Source organism: Heteronotia binoei, chromosome 5, assembly GCF_032191835.1.
Source record: "Heteronotia binoei isolate CCM8104 ecotype False Entrance Well chromosome 5, APGP_CSIRO_Hbin_v1, whole genome shotgun sequence".
NCBI lineage: Eukaryota > Metazoa > Chordata > Lepidosauria > Squamata > Gekkonidae > Heteronotia > Heteronotia binoei.
The window spans coordinates 39,844,731-39,862,281 of record NC_083227.1 but is presented as its reverse complement, the minus strand read 5'-3'; the positions used below and the strand labels follow the sequence as shown (position 1 = coordinate 39,862,281).

Here is a 17,551-nt window from a genome sequence, read left to right as displayed (position 1 = left end):
GAACCATCCAAGTTAGAGTAGATCAGTACTGTCTTTGGCTCCTCGAGAGCCAGTTTGGTGTAGTGGTTAAGTGCATGGACTCTTACCTGGGAGAACCGGGTTTGATTCCCCACTCCTCCACTCGCACCTGCTGGAATGGTCTTGGGTCAGCCATAGCTCTGGCAGAGGTTGTCCTTGAAAGGGCAGCTGCTGTGAGAGCCCTTTCAGCCCCACTTACCTCACAGGGTGTCTGTTGTTGGGGAGGAGGATAAAGGAGATTGTAAGCCGCTCTGAGACTCTTGAGTGGAGAGCGGAATATAAATCCAATGTCTTCTTCTTCTTCAGCTTCACTATCTAGAATGTAGTTCCTAAAAAGAAGAACTATTCTTGGTCTCAAAACGGAAAAGTGGCTCTGTGTGACTTTTTAACTCTGCCAGCACACTGAGAACCAAGGTTTGCACTCTGCTAAGTTTGAGATGGAATGCTGGACTAACTAACCAGTTAACTCCCAATAATTATGCCCTTGGATGAAATGAACTTTTGCCAATTCTGAAAGAGGTGTGTTGGCTACACACCTGCAGCAACCAGAAACCAAATTCTTTTCTGCCTGTCAGCAAATCCACTGTACACTGGCATGAGAAGGTAATGTTAACACCATGACGTAACAATGTCCTTAAGATGTACCTTTTTGCTCTCTTTTATTTTGTAATGTCTGGCATGATGCAGAGTTCTGGGGAAGGTGGAAAGCTTGCATATGGTTATGTGTCACTGGGTTGATTCTAATAAAGGTAATGTAGTGGTGAAGTGCACAGACTCTTACCTGGGAGAACCAGGTTTGATTCCCCACTCCTCCACATGCACCTGCTGGAATGACCCTGGGTCAGTCATAACTCTGTCAGAGGCTGTTCTGCTCAACAGCAGTATCTGTCAAAGCTCTCTCAGCCCCCCCATCTCACAGAGTGTCTTATGGGGAGGGGGAGGAGATTGTAAGCCGCTCTGAAACTGCTTCAGGTCTTTTCTTCTATAATGGTATTCTGTGCTGTTTGGATTTTACTTTTTTGGTCCAACACAGCTGTAAACAATTTGTCTTTGATTCCAGACTTAGTTGAAGCTGCTGGCTCTTAACTTTAAAGTATTTCAGAACCAAATACCTGCATACCCAAAGGGGTGCCTCTCCTGATATGAACCTGTGCACCAACTTAGATTTGCTCAGCAGGCTTCTGAGGTGATACCATCAAGCGGACAGGCCTGTTCTATGCAAAGAGGGACCTGTGCTTCTTCAGCTGCAGCACCCATCTGGTGTGGGCTGGTTTCACTGTTTCGCTGTTTGTTTTTGCTGTTATCTGGGGATTTGTATGTGTTGTTTATTGAAATCCACACTCAACTCAAGTGAAATATTAGTGTTCAGATCCATAAATGATGAATTAGAATTTGGTGACTTGCAATTCTAACAGACACAGAAGAACACATGTGCAGTATTTTAAGCCAACACAGGGATAGGGTGTTGGCCAATCCTGTTAGAGCCCATTGCTACCCCATGTGATTCTTCAATGTCCAGGGGTGGAATTCTAGCAGGAGCTCATTTGCATATTGAGTCACACACCCCTGATGTCGCCTATCCTTCAAGAGCTTACAAAAATAGCCTTGTAAGCTCTTGGAGGATTGGCTACATCTGGGGTGTGTGGCCTAATATGCAAAGGAACTCCTGATAGAATTTCACCCCTGGAACTGTCCCATGCAATTGCACATCGCAGGAGATGACTGGCTGCAGTGGCCAATCACACAAGATTGTCCACTGCTAGTGATCTTCTCTTTGAAGAACCCCCAATAGGTTTCTGAGGCAGCACAGAGTTGCTGGAGTTTAACTACAAAACCTCTACATTTTTTTTTCTCCTAAGGCACACATAGGAAACAAATACAGCCTTACACACTATGTAGCATCTGATTCTTGGTAACATCACTTCTTTCAAATGGAGAATACTGAACTTAAAAGAGGATGAGTTGAAGCTGAGTGAAAACAAAGGAATTGCATGAGCTGTCAGGATTAGGCAACCTACAAACTGTGAAAAGGAGTGACTAAGGAGAGCTGCCAACTCCTTCGATAGCTCAGCTGGTAGAGCGGAGGACTGTAGAGGACTACTGTAGATATCCTTAGGTCGCTGGTTCGATTCCGGCTCGAAGGAAATCTTTTTTTCCTCTTCCTTTTGGGATGAAGATTGAGCAAGTCTTCTTGGGAGCTCCGAAGCAAAACTGGAGAGCGTTAATGCAGAGGCACAACCTGTGTGTAATATGCCCTGTGGCATTTACTCACAAGTTCTGAAGTCAGATGGGCATCAAACGTTCACTTGAACAGACAGAAGCTACAAACAGGGAGGTGTGTATTCTGTTTACATCAAGGATGCAGACGTGATACCATAGCTGGCATTTGGATGGGAATTTGGCATTGTGGAAAATCTCCAGGAATAACACGATCCTTGGCACATAAAGAACAGCAGAGACTTCCCTAGCGGTAAATAACACCTTTATTAGGACCAGTCAAGATTCATGGAAAACTACATTAGCTTTCAAATGATACAGAATGCTTCCTCAGGCTAGATGTTAATTGGCAGCAGGGCAGTGGAAGGAAAGAGGTCTTTGGCCCAGGGCATGATATTCTTGAGTACTAACTGTGGATTGTTGCAGCCTAAGGAGGGCAACGGACAAGGCTTTTGTGTGGGGTGTAGCGTGTGCTACTTTCTACAAAAGAAAACCCTTCCTTTCTTCCATGCATACCACACTCATCATAATGACAGACATAGTGCGAGTCAATAACTATAAAAACCAGTTCCATCGCTATGTCACGCTCAGGGTGGAATAAAACTCAGGGTGGAATAAAGGCACACATGTACCTGCCTTTTACTGACTCAGGCCATTGATCTAGCAAGATCAATCATGTCTACTCAGACTGGCAGCAATTCTCCAGGGTCTCTGGCAGAAAGACCAGGGCTTTTTTGTGCAGGAGCACACAGGAACACAGTTCCAGCTGGCTTGGTGTCAGGGGGGGAGGCCTAATATGCAAATGAGTTCCTGCTGGGCTTTGTCTACAAAAAAACCCTGTGTGAAACAATTATGATGTCAGGGGTGTGGCCTAATATACAAATGAGTTCCTGCTGGGCTTTTTCTACAAAAAAAGCCCTGAGGAAGACTGTTTGATCCCTTTAACTGGAGATACTGGGAACTGAACCTGGGATCTTTTGCCTGCAAATGAGAAGCTCTACACTGAGCTACAACTCAGGTTTAAAAATTTGCTGCTGAGGTGATTGGTGTCACCCCTGCCAGCAGCAAGTTTGACAAATAGAAGGTCTTAGGACTGTCTCTTTGCTGAGGCAGCTGGCGTCTGATTTGAATTCTAAGTTCCTCAAGGAATGCCCTTTTCTGTTGGCCTTTGTAACTTTATAAAGCCTCATGTACATCAGTCGCATGGTATACTAGCTCTGGATGGGTAGACGGGTACATTTTTAGTAGCAGAATAAAACAGGAGTTACATGGCATCTCAGTTTCAGCCTAAACTTTTGTGAGTCTGAACTCACTTCATCAGATGCAAGGGGTGTACATTGCTCAAGTTAATTTATATACACAGCAAGAAAGGTTAGGGAGGCAGGGTAAGAGAATGATTCAAAACAAGATCCAATCCAAAGATCTGACTATTTACTCAGAGTGGGTGTGAGATGCTTCTAATAGTTGTTACATAGGCAAAACCGTAAACTTTAGGATGAAATAAGATAAGCAGATATCCCACCTCCTTATAGATGTTTATTACTGCAGCTTCCTACCCTATCTGCTTATCTTATTTCATCAATAAGGGGCAGGATATCATATGCAAGATATTAGGACTGATAGGTGCTTGACTCTCATAGCCTGCCTTTGCCACCCTTTACAGATGTTGGTTACTTCAGTGAAACCACTGTGACTTCCAGTTGTATCTGCTTATCTTGTTTCATTTTGCACTAGGTTTTCCGTTTTGCCTGTCTAACAACAGTTGGGAAGTGTCTCACACCCTTGCTGGGTGCACTGATTACTCTTGGGATCTGATCTTGTTTTGAACCAGTGTTTTGAACCAGTGTACCCCCCCCCTCCCCACAGTGTATATAAATCAGCCTGATGCATTTTTATTTTTGTGCATCTCATGAAGTGAACTCTGACTCACAGAAATTTATGCTGGAATAGATTTTGTTATTTTTTAAAGTGACACTAGCCCTGTTTCATTCTACTGTACGAGGAAGATAAAGAGCCCCATGGTGCAGAGTGGTAAACTGCAGTGTTGTAATGTTGCAGTCCAAGCTCTGTTCACTACCTGAGTTCGATCCTGGTGGAAGCTGGGTTCAGGTAGTTAGCTCAAGGTTGACTCAGCCTTCCATCCTTCCGAGGTCGGTAAAATGAGTACCCAACTTGCTGGGGGGAGAGTGTAGATAACTGGGGAAGGCAATGGCAAACCACCCTGTAAAAAGTCTGCCATGAAAACGTTATGATGTGACGTCACCCCAGAGTCGGAAACGACTGCTGCTTGCACCTTTACCCTTTTATAATGAAATATTATGCTATTAAGTGTGCTTGAATCTCAATCTACTCCACTGAGTTCCATGGGCTACACTCGGGTGGGAGGGAGCACCAATCCTTGAAATAGATATATTTCTTCTCTCTCTCCAGTTTGCTCTCTCTCTCTGTCTCCTTGACCACTCCTGGGTATTAGAATGAGGAGGATTTTGTTGGTTCTGAGAACGTAATGGGTACACCCCATCATTTTAAAAGGAAACCGTTGTGGTTTTTGAGTGTTCTTGGGGTAGTCAGCTCCTTCCAAGAAGGAAATGCTTCCCTTGTGTATCATATTCTGGTATGCCACAAAAGCATCTCAGCTTGCTGGTGAGGCAGAGGCCATAACAACGTAGACTGCCCTGAGCTGTTTCATTCTTGGAGCGTGCCAGCTAATTAACTTCCCTGGCATGCTCAGGTGATAGTTCTATTCCCATTTTATATGTGGAAGCACTGAGGCTTTCAAGTGACCTGCCCAGAATTCTGGATGTTGACTCAGGGAATGGTAACAACCAGTTTGAGAGTGCTTCCATTCTGGCATTGTTTTGCCAGACAACACTGCCTTGGAGTTCTGGAAGCTCTGATAGAATACTTCCATTAAGAATTTTAATGTAGTTATTGTTATTAACTTGTAACCTACTCTGAGCCTGCTTGCAGGGAGGGTGGGATAGAAATTAAATAAATAAGATAATGCCCAGTACTACAGAATCATTAAATGTATTTTTAAGGATTTGTATAACCCTGTTTCTCTCTCCAATGGGGACCCAAAGCAGTTTATTTACTTTATTCATATCCCACCTTTCTCTCCAATGGCGACCCAAAATGGGTAACATCATTCTCCTCTTCTCCATTTACCTGTGAGGTAGGTTAGGCTGAGAGTGTGCGACTGGCCCAAAGTCACCCAGCGAGCTTCCACAGCACAAGTGCAGGATTCAAACCTGGATTTCCCAGATCTTAATACAATAATTTAACTGCTACACCACACTCCCCTCCTTCCTTAGGTCCTTACAACAACCTTTGAAGAAAGTTCAGTTGTTTAGCCCCAGATCACCCAGTAAGCTTCAGTGGCAGAGTGGGGATTTGAACCGGGACATCCCAGATATTAATTCTTTAACCATCACACCATTGGCTGTATAGAAGGGGGAATGACTGGGGTGACTAAGGTCTAAGAGGCTGTGGCATTGAGAGGTAGAAGGAAACTTGACCTCAGCATGCCCAGCCTGATTTTATCTAAGTGTGTTAATGATTTGGAAGTAACTCCTGCTGGAGCCAAAAGGGCTCTAATTGTCACACCAAACATGATAGAGATCATAGATCTCCATTAATTTTTAAAAGGGCAATTGCATATATGAAGTGAGTCAGCCTGTTGGTCCCTCATGGTCAGTATGGTCTATTCCAATAGGCAGCGGCTCTACAGAGTCTCAGGCAGTGATCTTTCACATCATCTGGCCCTAGGGTTGCCAAGTCCAATTCAGGAAATATCTGGGGACTTTGGGGGCGGAGCCAGGAGACATTGGGGGTGTAGCCAGGAGCAAGGCTGTGACAAGCACAAGTGAACTTCTGGCCATCACATATAAAAAAGATTGTACACCTTTTAAATGTCTTCCCTCCACATGAAATAATGAAGGATACGGGCACCCGTAGTCTCCGAATAATAGAGTTCCCAGCAGACATTTCCTTCCCCTCCCTCCCGCTTTCTGATGACCCTGAAGCAGGGGGAGGGCCTCCAAATTGGGGGATCCCCTGCCCCTACCTGGGGATTGGCAATCCTACTGGTCCTTTGAACCTGGGACCTTCTGCTCTGCCAATGAACCCCAGAGTTGCCAATAGACCTGTAGGGGATTAAAATGTCCTGTCCATTTCATAAAGGCCTTATGTGTGGAAATGGGTAGCTGAAGCTTTTCATGGAATGGAGATCTGATGAGGCCAAATAACATCCCGTAAAACCTCTATTAAACAGGCAGGACTTTCCCTCCTCAGGCAGTTGGCAACTGTATTGAACCAGAGCCCCTTCTTAAGCACCACATGATCACAATTCTGACGGGGGGAGGAGGGTTGTGTTGTTTATCCCTTCTTTCCCCCCCACACTACTCTCTATGGCTAAACAATCTGAAACTTCCACTGCATTTCTGGACTGTTAATATCTCTTCAAAGGAAGCATTATAGCTGTGTGTATGGGGGGGGTGTTGTATGCATGTATGGGATTTTCAGTGTATGGAGTCATGTTTGTCGGGGAAGCTGAAACCCTGTCTGGCATCCTCACCTAACTGTGACTAGAATCAGGGCCTGGGTTCAGATCCCCACGCTGTCATGGAAACTCGCCAGGTGACCTTGGGCCAATAATTTTCTTTCAGCCTCAGCTACTCACAGCCTACCTATTGTGAGGATAAAACAGAGGAGAGGAGAACACTGTTGTAAGTTGCTTTGGTTCTTAGGGGTATGAAAAGCTAAATAAATAAAACACTTGACACGTGTGTGTGTGTGTGTGTGTGTGTGTGTGTGCTCGGAGAGCTCCTCAGTTTCGAAAGGCCCAGGGTTGGGCCAAGAATAAGACTAGGTCAACAGGTAAGCTATGTGGCTCAGTTTGCCCTCTCTTACTAGATTTATAGGATCATGAATTGAAATCATTTTCCCCGCCCAGTCTGTCAATATGGTATTCACAGAACAGCTTCTATATTTGGAAACAGCACCTCCCCACCAATACTTCCTGGCCTAGCCCTCCATTCCAAACTCATCAGGCCAAGACCACGTGACTGCCCCATTGCTCAGTCAGTCCCAGCCTTCGTATCCACAATAGCCTTTTGTTACAAAAGTTGGTAAGGCTCCCACAAGCTTTTACATAAGAGCTGAGGTTTAATTCAATGACATTCTGGTAAAACCAGAGCAGCTGTTCTCTTGGGATACTGTTACATAATCACCACTCCATCAGAGAGGCAAAACAGCTCACTCCCTCCACAGCCTACCTGAGCCTGTTTTAATCACACTGATATGGTGAGGCAACTGCAGCCTGTGCCTTGGGAACTGTACACCTGTGGTACGAAAGAACAATTAGTATGATAATTAATAATGCTAATTCCCTGGACAACTTTGGCAGCCACTGCCTTCCCTTCTCTCCATCTCCCAGAGATTTACTAAAAGTTTGTTAAAAATCAATTTAGATCTGCTGGTAACAGCCCCATGAGAGTCACCGCAGCTAAATGTTAGCTACATTTTCCCTGCTGGAATGAGTCCAAGGTTGTGTAGCTAGGTGTTTTGGCAAGGGAGACCAAATATCAAGCTTCTCTCTCCTTTTTTCCCCTATGCAGCTTTAAAAAAACCAAAACCGTTCTCCCCGCCCCCCTCAGGTTTCCTTTGCCTTTGATAGTTGTGTTAGCGGCAGCAATAAAACAAATGAAATTTTCTCCAACTCAGCCAAGCCATAAAAGGAAGCAACTGTTGAAATTCAGCCTCATGAAGTATAATCCTATTTAGGGTTTAGAGCTGCCAGCCTCCAGGTGAGGCATGGAGATCCCCTGCAATTGCAACCAATCTCTAAACTACTGCTCCCATTGAGAAACTGGCTGCTTTGGAGGGTGGACTCTGAAATTATAGTTTAGTTTACTGGATTTATATCCAGCCCTCCCTGCTGAAGCAGACTCAGGGAGGCTCACAATAGATAGTAAAGTACAATAAAAACATTAACATTAAAAACATTAAATTAAGACAGTTTAAAAATAATTTGGTGCTAATTTTCAATACAGTTTACGTAACGTACTCGAAGCGGAGACGAGAGTAGGGCAACATAGTTTATTAGGAGCACGTTGCAAGAGAGAGAGCACGCGGGCCGGGCCCCGCTTATATACAATTCCCGGTACAGCCTACTAGGTCGGTCAGGCCAATCCTGACCTGTTGAACTACCCGCCGCGACTGTTGATTGGCGGGTGATTCCGCGCCCTGCGCTGGAGGCTTCTGGGACAGCCCAGTTGCCTCTGCGCGGGGTGCATGTTGTTACTGATACACTACACCCCTCCCCCCCTAGTTAAGGAACATAGTCCTTGAGATACGCGGGAGGTCGGCGCTCCCGGGTGGACCGTCTAGGGAGGTCCGGTGGGAGAGGCGCTGCTTCCGTGGTTGGTGCTTCGGCGGCCCGTGGTGTGGCCGGAGGCGGCGGGGCTGGCTCAGCGGGTCTTTCGGGCTCGAACCGTTCTGGTGTTCCCTGCGTCGGCGTGATGGGCGTTGGGGCCTCGTCCTCAGGTCGGCTCTCGGTTGGCCCCTCCCCGGACCCCGCCTCTTCTGTGTCCGCCGGCTCCTCCGGTAGCGTGCGGCGGCGCAACTGGTCTATGTGCCGCCGTAATACCTGGCCCCCTTCGGTTGATATATCATAGTGGCGGGACCCCGTCACTCGTAGCACTCGGCCCGCCACCCAATCAGGCCCCCTTGCATAGTTCTGGGCGTAAACTGGGTCGCCCGCAAAGAACCCCCTGACTGCGTCCCGAACCTCGGGGCTCTCGCGGGTGTCTGACGCCCGGTCGGGGTGTAGCCTGTCCAGTCGGGTTGTCAGCTTGCGTCCCATTAGGAGCTCTGCCGGGCTCACCCCTGTGACCGGGTTGGGGGTGACCCTATTGTCGAAAAGGAATGCCGCTAATTGGTGATCCCAGTCACCCTGCACAATTCGGCCCAGGGCTTCTTTCGTGGTGCGGACCATCCGCTCCGCCTGGCCATTGGTGGCTGGGTGGAAGGGGGCAGATCTTATGTGCCTAATCAGGTATCTGTGGAGGAACGCCTGGAAGTCTGCAGACGTGAACGCGGTCCCGTTGTCTGAGACTATGGTGTCCGGGATACCGTGTGTGCATAAGACCCTGCGCAGCGCTCGGATTGCGGCGGCGGATGAGGTGGACCCTACGGGGATGACCTCCAACCACTTGGTGTAGGCGTCCACTATTATCATGAAGATCTGCCCCTGGAATGGCCCCGCGAAATCGAGGTGGAGTCTCGACCATGGTTTCCGGGTTGACTCCCACCTAGTGGCGGGGGCGCTGGGAGGCTCGGGCCGCGACTCTTGACACGTTTGGCACTGTCGGACCCAGCTCTCTATCTCCCCATCCATCCCCGGCCACCAGACGTAGCTTCTGGCCAAGGCCTTCATTCGGACTATGCCGGGATGGGTCTCATGTAAGGATTCTAGGACACGCTTTTGCAGCGGGGGCGGAATCACCACCCTACTTCCCCATAACAGGCACCCCTTGTGGGCTGCTAGTTCCTCCCTCCTGGTCTTATATGGCTTGAATTCTTCCCCCATGTTCCCCTCCGGCCAGCCCCTCACCACCCAGTCGAGCACCCGTGCTAGTGTCTTGTGTTTCTGGGTGGCCTTGGCGACCTCCGCTGCGTGTAGGGGCGGCTCCGGGAGGCTCTCCATTAGCATGACCTGGTGTGCGGGGCGGGGTCCGGACCCGTTTCCGGAAGCGGCAAGCGGCTGAGTGCGTCCGCGTGACCCATAGCCTTGCCGGCCCTGTGTACCAGTGTGTAAGTGTAGGAGTTGAGGAATTGGTTCCACCTCAACACGCGCTGCGACAGTATTTGGGGGGTTTGACGGTCGGGGGCCAGCAGACCTAAGAGGGGCTTGTGGTCCGTAGCTATGGTGAACCTCCGCCCATACAGGTATTCATGGAACTTGTGGACCCCCGCCACGATTGCCAGAGCCTCCTTGTCTATTTGCGCGTAGTTGCGCTCGGCTGGTGTCAGTGTGCGGGAGTAGTATGCGACCGGTACCTCCCTCCCGTTGGGGAGTTGGTGCCCCAGGACTGCTCCCACCCCGTATGGCGACGCATCGCAAGCCAGGATGACGGGGAGGCCCTCGTCAAAATGGTGGAGCACCGCATTAGACACCAAAACATCCTTGACTGCCTGAAACGCGGGTGCTTGGCGTTTGCCCCAAACCCAAGGGGCTTTTTTGTCCAGCAGGCGGTGCAGGGGCTCTGCTAGGGCCGCCTTGTGGGGGAGGAATGAATGGTAAAAGTTAAGCACCCCCAAGAAGCTTTGTAGCTCCGCTTTGCAGGTGGGGGCTGGCGCTTTCACAATGGCTCGGGTCTTTTCTTCCGTTGGGTGGATTCCCGCTGCGTCTACGGCGAACCCCAGGAACTCCACCCGTGGGACCCCCAGCAGGCATTTCTCCCTCTTGACTTTGAGCCCCGCTGCCTGGAACCGGCGGAGTACCTCTCTTAGGCGGTTGCCGAATTCTTCGGGGTCTGGGGCGGCGACTAGCACGTCATCAAAAAACGGCTGGACTCCGGGGATCCCTTTCAGGAGAGCGTCCATTATACTCTGGAAGATCCCGGGAGCGACGCTAACCCCGAATTGAAGCCTCTTCACCCGGAAGGCCCCCCTGTGTGTCACTATAGTTTGGGCTTCCGCCGTCTTAGCATCTACCGGGAGCTGTTGGTAGGCCTGTGCCAGGTCCAGCTTCCCGAAGATCTTGGACCCCGCTAGGGCAGCCAGAACGTGGCTCACCACCGGCACTGGGTAGGGGTTATCCTGCAGTGCCTTGTTTATCGTGCATTTATAGTCTGCACAGATCCGCACCTCCCCGTTTGGCTTGATAGGGGTTACGATGGGGGTCTCCCAGGTGGCGTAGTCCACGGGCTCCAGGACTCCCTGGGCTGTGAGGCGGTCTAGTTCGGCCTCTATTTTTGGCTTTAAAGCGAACGGGACCCTCCTCGCCTTGAGCCGAATCAGCCTGACCGTGGGGTCTAGCGGTAGGGAGATGGCCGGCCCTTTGTAGCTCCCTAGAGAACCATCGAACATGTCCGGGAACTCTTGGCATATCTCCCCGAACCCCCTGGGTGTTAGGGTTTGCCCCACCCCTTCCAGCCGGATCCCCAAGGGTTTGGACCACGCCAGTCCTAGCAGGGTGGTAAGCTGGCGCTTTACCACCAGGATGTCCAGCGGGCCGTAGAAGGACCCCCGCTCGACTTGCACCCGCGCCCACCCTGCGATTTGCACCGGATTCTTCTGAAAGTCCCGGAGTATGAAGTTCGCCGGCCTTAGTTGCAGCCGCTGGGGGGGACACAGCTTCCTCAGGGTTTCCTCCGCTATAATGGAGATGGAGGAACCAGAGTCCACTTCCATTTGGCAGGGGTTCCCCTCGATGAGGACCGCCATTTTGATTTTATCGGGGGTGGAGAGGGGCAAGTTCAGTACCTGCAGGGACGTGGAGTCCGTGGAGTGGAACTCCGCCGACTCGTGATGCGTGGTCGGCCTCCGGCGGTTGGGCTTGGCTCGGCAAGCCCTCGCAATGTGGCCCGTTTTTCCACAGCTCCGGCAGTCCCAGGTCCGGTACCGGCAGTCCCGCCTGTCGTGGAGGTCGCCGCAGCTGGCGCACTTGGTGGCCGGAACCCTCTCCATCGCTGGGGGTCGTTCGGCCGCTCGGGGCGTTGGGCGGCTCTGCTGGGTGGCCCGGCTGGGCGGCGCAGCTGGTGGGCTTCTTCCTCCTCTGGGCAGTCGTGGTCCAGCTCCTCGTGGTGGGCGGCTTCTGTCCGGGCCTTGGGGAAGGTCCTGGAGGTCCTCTCGAACGCCACCGCCTCGCTGAAGGCGCTCTGGAGGGTGAGCTCTTCTTTGGCGAAGAGCTTCTGCTGGAGCCTCTCGTCGCGGAGGCCCCACGTAAATCGGTCGGCCAGGGTGTCTTCCAGCTGGGGGAAGTTGCAGTTCCCGGCGATCTTGCGGAGGGCCGCCAGGTAGTCGGCGGCCGATTCCCCCACTGCCTGGTCCCTTCTGTGGAACAGGAACCGACGGGCCACCCGCGAAGGCTGTGGCGAGAAATGGCCGGTGAGGAGTCTGATGATCTCCTCGTAGGACTTCTCCGTGAGGCGGACGGGAGCCAAGAGACCCTTGGCGATCTTGAACGTGGCTGGCCCGCAGACACTCAGGAGAACGTCCCTCTTCGTGCCGGCGTCGGTGACCTTGTTGGCCCTGAGGTAGAACTCGACCCGCTCCGCGTAGGACTCCCAGCCCTCGGGGTTGGCGGGGTCGAATGTCTCGATGTAGCCGGTGGTTCCGTTCTGTGTGGCCATGGCTGCGGCGGTCAGGACTCGTGGTTGCCCTAGATCTCCGTGGTAGCCGCTGAGGCTAAGATCCCACCTTCGTCGCCAGTGTAACGTACTCAAAGCGGAGACGAGAGTAGGGCAACATAGTTTATTAGGAGCACGTTGCAAGAGAGAGAGCACGCGGGCCGGGCCCCGCTTATATACAATTCCCGGTACAGCCTACTAGGTCGGTCAGGCCAATCCTGACCTGTTGAACTACCCGCCGTGACTGTTGATTGGCGGGTGATTCCGCGCCCTGCGCTGGAGGCTTCTGGGACAGCCCAGTTGCCTCTGCGCGGGGCGCATGTTGTTACTGATACACTACAGTTTAAAAATAGTGTTGTACTCTGCTGAGGCCTCCCGTCCTGAAACCCTGCCTTCCCCTTGCTGTAGAGTCAGTTTCGTGTAGTGGTTAAGAGAGGTGGACTCTAATCTGGAGAACTGGGTTTGATTCCCCACTGCTCTGCATGAAGCCCATTGTTTGACCTTGGGTCAGTCACAGTTCTCTCACAACTCTCTTGGCTCCACCTACCTCACAAGGTGCCTGTTGTGGGGAGGGGAAGGGATATGATTGTTGTACTTGTACACCACTTTGAGACTCTTTATGGTAGAGAAAAGCAGGGTACAACAGCCTACTTTTTTGTGTTCTTCTAAATCTCTAGAAATGACCCCATCCAGAGTGGGAGACCCTAGCAGTTACTGCAATCTAAGCACATTGAAACCAGAGACTCTTAAAGCACTGCCCCCCCCCCCGGGAGGATTGGCCCATCCAGACTTTATTGGCCTTATGGTCTAGTGATGGTCCCAAAGTATGTAAATGATCAGAACCCTCCAAAAGGTTTGATTCAACAAGCTAGAACATATCAGAAGGCCAGGTTTTGTTCTCTTCTGCACAAAGACTCCACCCACAACTACTGTCCCTCATTCATCCCACACTGTTTCCCACTAAAACCAGATTCCAGCAGGGTCTTCTCTGTTCCCAAATACCTCACTCACCAGTCTGTACTGACATCCTTTTTTTGTACCTTTCCCACTCCACATACTTTATCTCCACCCCCTCACACATACCAGAGGGAATGAGAAATCAAGGGGCTTACCATTTTACACAGAACTCACCAGCCTATGACCATTTCATTTTTACCTTTTCAAACAGTATAAAAGCTTGGGGTGGGGGGGGGATACTCAAAGAGAAATAGTCATTTGGAGGCCAGCTTCGCAGAAACATGTGAATAATTCTGATTCAGCAGTACAAGGCATTGATGACCCACCAAAAGTGGAAGTCCTCCAAGGCTCCATTCTGGTTCTTCAGTTTCTTCTGATCAGATGTCATGGAGGCCAACACATTTTTGGAAGCCTTTCATTATCATTTTACAGGCTTTCAGAAGTGGTTTTTAAAAACAAACCACAATCACGAGGCTACCAGACTACACACCAACATGTTGTGAATTCACAGATGAATGAAATGATGCACAGCTAAGTCTCTAGTCAGATAACATGTGATATGGTATCATGGATTGTGACTTATTGTCACCATCTTGGAAGAAAGGGGACAGGATGATCCCAGGTCACTCATTGGGCAAAGGAGGCCTTTGTTACTCTTTGGGGGTGGGAAGAAAGACCATATGACCTATCAGTGGAACTCGGGCCAATTTCTGATGGACCACATGGTGCCTGCTGGTTGCCAGAATTCTTGCAAAGAATGTTGAGCTAGGAGGACTTTGGTCTGATCCTGCAACATGCTTCTTAAGCCAAAGTGGAGGAGGAGGAGGAGGAAGAGGAAGAAGAAGAAGAAGAAGAGGAGGAGGAGGAGGAGGAAATTGGATTCATTCCTCACCCTTCACTTACAATCTCCTTCCTTTCCCCTGTGAGGTAGGTGGGGCTGAGAGAACTCTGACTGAGAACTGTTCTTGAGAGAACATCTCTGAGAGATCTGTGACTGGCCCAAAGTCACCTAACAGCTGCAGGTGGAGAAGGAGTGGGGAATCAAACCCAGTTCTCTTGGATTAGAGCCCGCCACTCTTAACCATTACACCAAACTAACACAACACAGATCAGTTATTCCTTATGTGGTAAGAAGTTCTGAGCATATTTGCTTTATTTATTTTATTTACATTATTTATAGTCTACCTTTTTCACTGGAACTCACCCATACCTAGAGAGTCAATATGCATAGAGAGTCAATACAATCAACAGTAAAGAATAAAATAGGGTTTGAGTTGTAGAACCACCCAGAACTCTAAAAAAACAGAAGTGAAGCAAAGTATACATTATTACATGACACATTAAATGGTGCAAAAATTACATAGTAGGATCCAATTTACCACAAACCGTAAACAGTAGCATAGACTGCAATCCCTAATAATTTATCCAAGAAACTCTGTGAATTATTTAGTGCAGTGTAACTCCATTTCCTTTGGAGAAAAGCCTTTGAAAACTTCGGTTTTGCATAATTTGTGGAAAGCCAGAAGAATATAGGCATGTGCACAGAATGCAAAAATGGTGGTTTGTTTCGTTTCATGGTTCATTGGTTTGCCTGGTTTAGTTCATTTTGTGTTTTTTAAAAAAATTATGAACAAATTGTGGTTCATTGGTTCATTTGGTTTGGGAGGGCTAGAAAGCGCTGTCACGCAGCTAATGTACCCAGTGTGATGATGTCACCCGGAAGTGATGCCATCATGCCGGGCACATTTGCCAGGATGCCCCAAAAACAACTTGCTTTGTTTTGCAGGTCATTCATAGTGCAAGTACCCGCACTGATTTGGAATAAACCATGAATTGGCTATTTTAGGCATGAATCATGATTTGCAGGGCCGGCTCCCCTACTAGGCAAACAAGGTGGTTGCCTAGCTTGGAGGAAGAGCAGGGGCGGCAAAATCGACCTTCCCCCGCAACCGCCTAGTTTGCCCCCCCACGCCTCCTCCTCCCTCCCTTCCCCACAGCATATTAATTTCAAAGCCCCCCCCCGTGATTGGAAAAACCGCACCGCGGGGCTGCGCTCCCACGGCTGCTGATTCCTCCCCTTCCCACTTCCTGGATCGAGAGGAGTCAGCTCAGCAGCCGCAGGACCACCTTTTAGGATGCTGCTCCTGACAGACTGGATTGGCGCAGTTTTTCCGATTTTTCCGAAGGAGACGGGAGGGGGGGGCTTTAGATAGCCGGAACGCGGCACTAGAGCCCATTCTGGCTTTGAAATTAACATGCTGTGGGGAAGGGAGGGAGGAGGAGGAGACGCGGGGAGGAGGGGGGGCCACGGAGTGGGGGGGGTGCCAGGCAGCAACTCGGCCTAGGGCCCATGGTGTGTCGGGCCGCCCCTGGTGATTTGTACTGCAATTTGTGCCCATCCCTAAATGGGACACTTCCTGACCTTCTCAGACAGACCATTCCACAAGGTGGGGGCCACAACAGAGAAGGCACACATACGAGCAGTTATTGATTTTGCTCATTTGCAGGTTGGTACCTGCAGATGACCCTGCTCCAATGAACAAAGCTGTTATGGCAGAGCATAGATATGAAAGTGCAAGGTCATCTTGGGCAGTTAGTGGAGTGACTGCAGAATTAGATTAATATGCATCCTCCATCTAGCTCCTGATTATCACCAAGCTGCAGCATTTTGCAACAGCTGGGATAGATAGATAGACAGACAGACAGGCAGACAGTATTCACTTGCTGATCATCGCAAGAGCTTTTCATAAGCAACATTGAAGCTGTGATCTTATGCACACCACCTTGGGAACCAAGCCTGATCTAAACACAGCAACAGGGCCTCATTCATTCAGCACTGCATGCAACTGGGCTTCTTGCTTAAACCGGGCCCTCCCTCGGATGCTATGCATACAGCATTAGGCATGCTGGCACACAGCTCATATGGGCCATCAATCCCTGGCGTGCTAATGCCACACAAATAGGTGACAACAAAAAGAAAAAACTCTCCATGTAAAATGCAATTTTAACTTGTTGTGAATAATAAATATCAAAATACAAAACAAATATTATCAGTACATATCACCAAGTTAAAACCTCATAAGTTACTCAGTGCTCCTACTGCCCTTAAGTGGCTGAAAGTCACTAAATAACATTCAGTCCAGTATTAAAAATAGGTGGTCCAACGGAGAACCTGTCCGCTTTGCAAGCCGTTTCGGCGTCGCCTGCATTGCTGATAAGGATTATACTTACTATGTTGTTCCTGCTATTATGCGTGCTAATTAAAGAAAGCTAGGAATTCTTTTGGCACTACTGGACCTAGAAAACTGTACAAAACACTCATAAGAATGGTCCCTGGAAGAAGGATTTGAAATCCGAAACGGCTTGCAAAGCGGACCGGTTCTGCGTTTGACCACCTGCTTTTAATACTGGACTGAATGTTATTTAGTGACTTTCAGCCACTTAAGGGCAGTAGGAGCACTGAGTAACTTATGAGGTTTTAACTTGGTGATATGTAATGATAATATTCGTTTTGTGTTTTGATATTTATTATTCACAACAAGTTAAAATTGCATTTTACACGGAGAGTTTTTTCTTTTTGTTGTGGCTTAGTCTCTCCCCTGTGGTCCCATTTACATTGTGACAAAATAGGTGAGGCAGGCCAATTGAAATGAGACATGGATATAGGATTGCCCACTCCCAATTGGGCAATTCCCAGAGATTTGGAAGGAGGAGCCTGGAGATAGTGAGGTGTGAGGAAGGGAGGGAACCTCAGCAAAGTGTAACACCATTGAGTTAACCCCCCAAAGCAGTCCTTTTCTCCAGGAGGAGCTGATCTCCAGAGTCTGGAAATCAGTTATAATTCCTGGAGATCTCCAGGGTTAGTCCGGGTTAGTTCTACGATGGGAGAACACTGAGGAAGACCATGGTTGTTGTGCAGATGCGGTCAATGGCAAAGCATCTCTGTCTCTTGCCTTGAAAATCCTACAGGGTTGCTATAAATTTGCTGTGACTTGACGGCACGG

General features: G+C 49.4%; 1 protein-coding gene and 1 non-coding gene across 2 annotated transcripts; one reads left to right on the top strand and one right to left on the bottom strand.

The window, feature by feature from the left end:
- The first annotated feature begins 2,074 nt into the window (after nucleotides 1-2,074).
- Nucleotides 2,075-2,162, top strand: TRNAY-GUA (transfer RNA tyrosine (anticodon GUA)). The gene is given in 2 exon segments: nucleotides 2,075-2,111; nucleotides 2,127-2,162. It is a non-coding gene; the product is annotated as a tRNA-Tyr (tRNA).
- A 7,073-nt stretch (nucleotides 2,163-9,235) lies between these two features.
- Nucleotides 9,236-12,563, bottom strand: LOC132571002 (uncharacterized protein K02A2.6-like; the record flags this gene model as incomplete). The annotated part of the gene is made up of 4 exons (XM_060237638.1): nucleotides 9,236-9,848; nucleotides 10,007-10,422; nucleotides 10,507-11,283; nucleotides 12,240-12,563. Coding segments are annotated over 4 exons (2,130 nt in total), but the record flags the coding sequence as incomplete, so codon positions are not given.
- Between the last annotated feature and the right edge of the window lie 4,988 nt (nucleotides 12,564-17,551).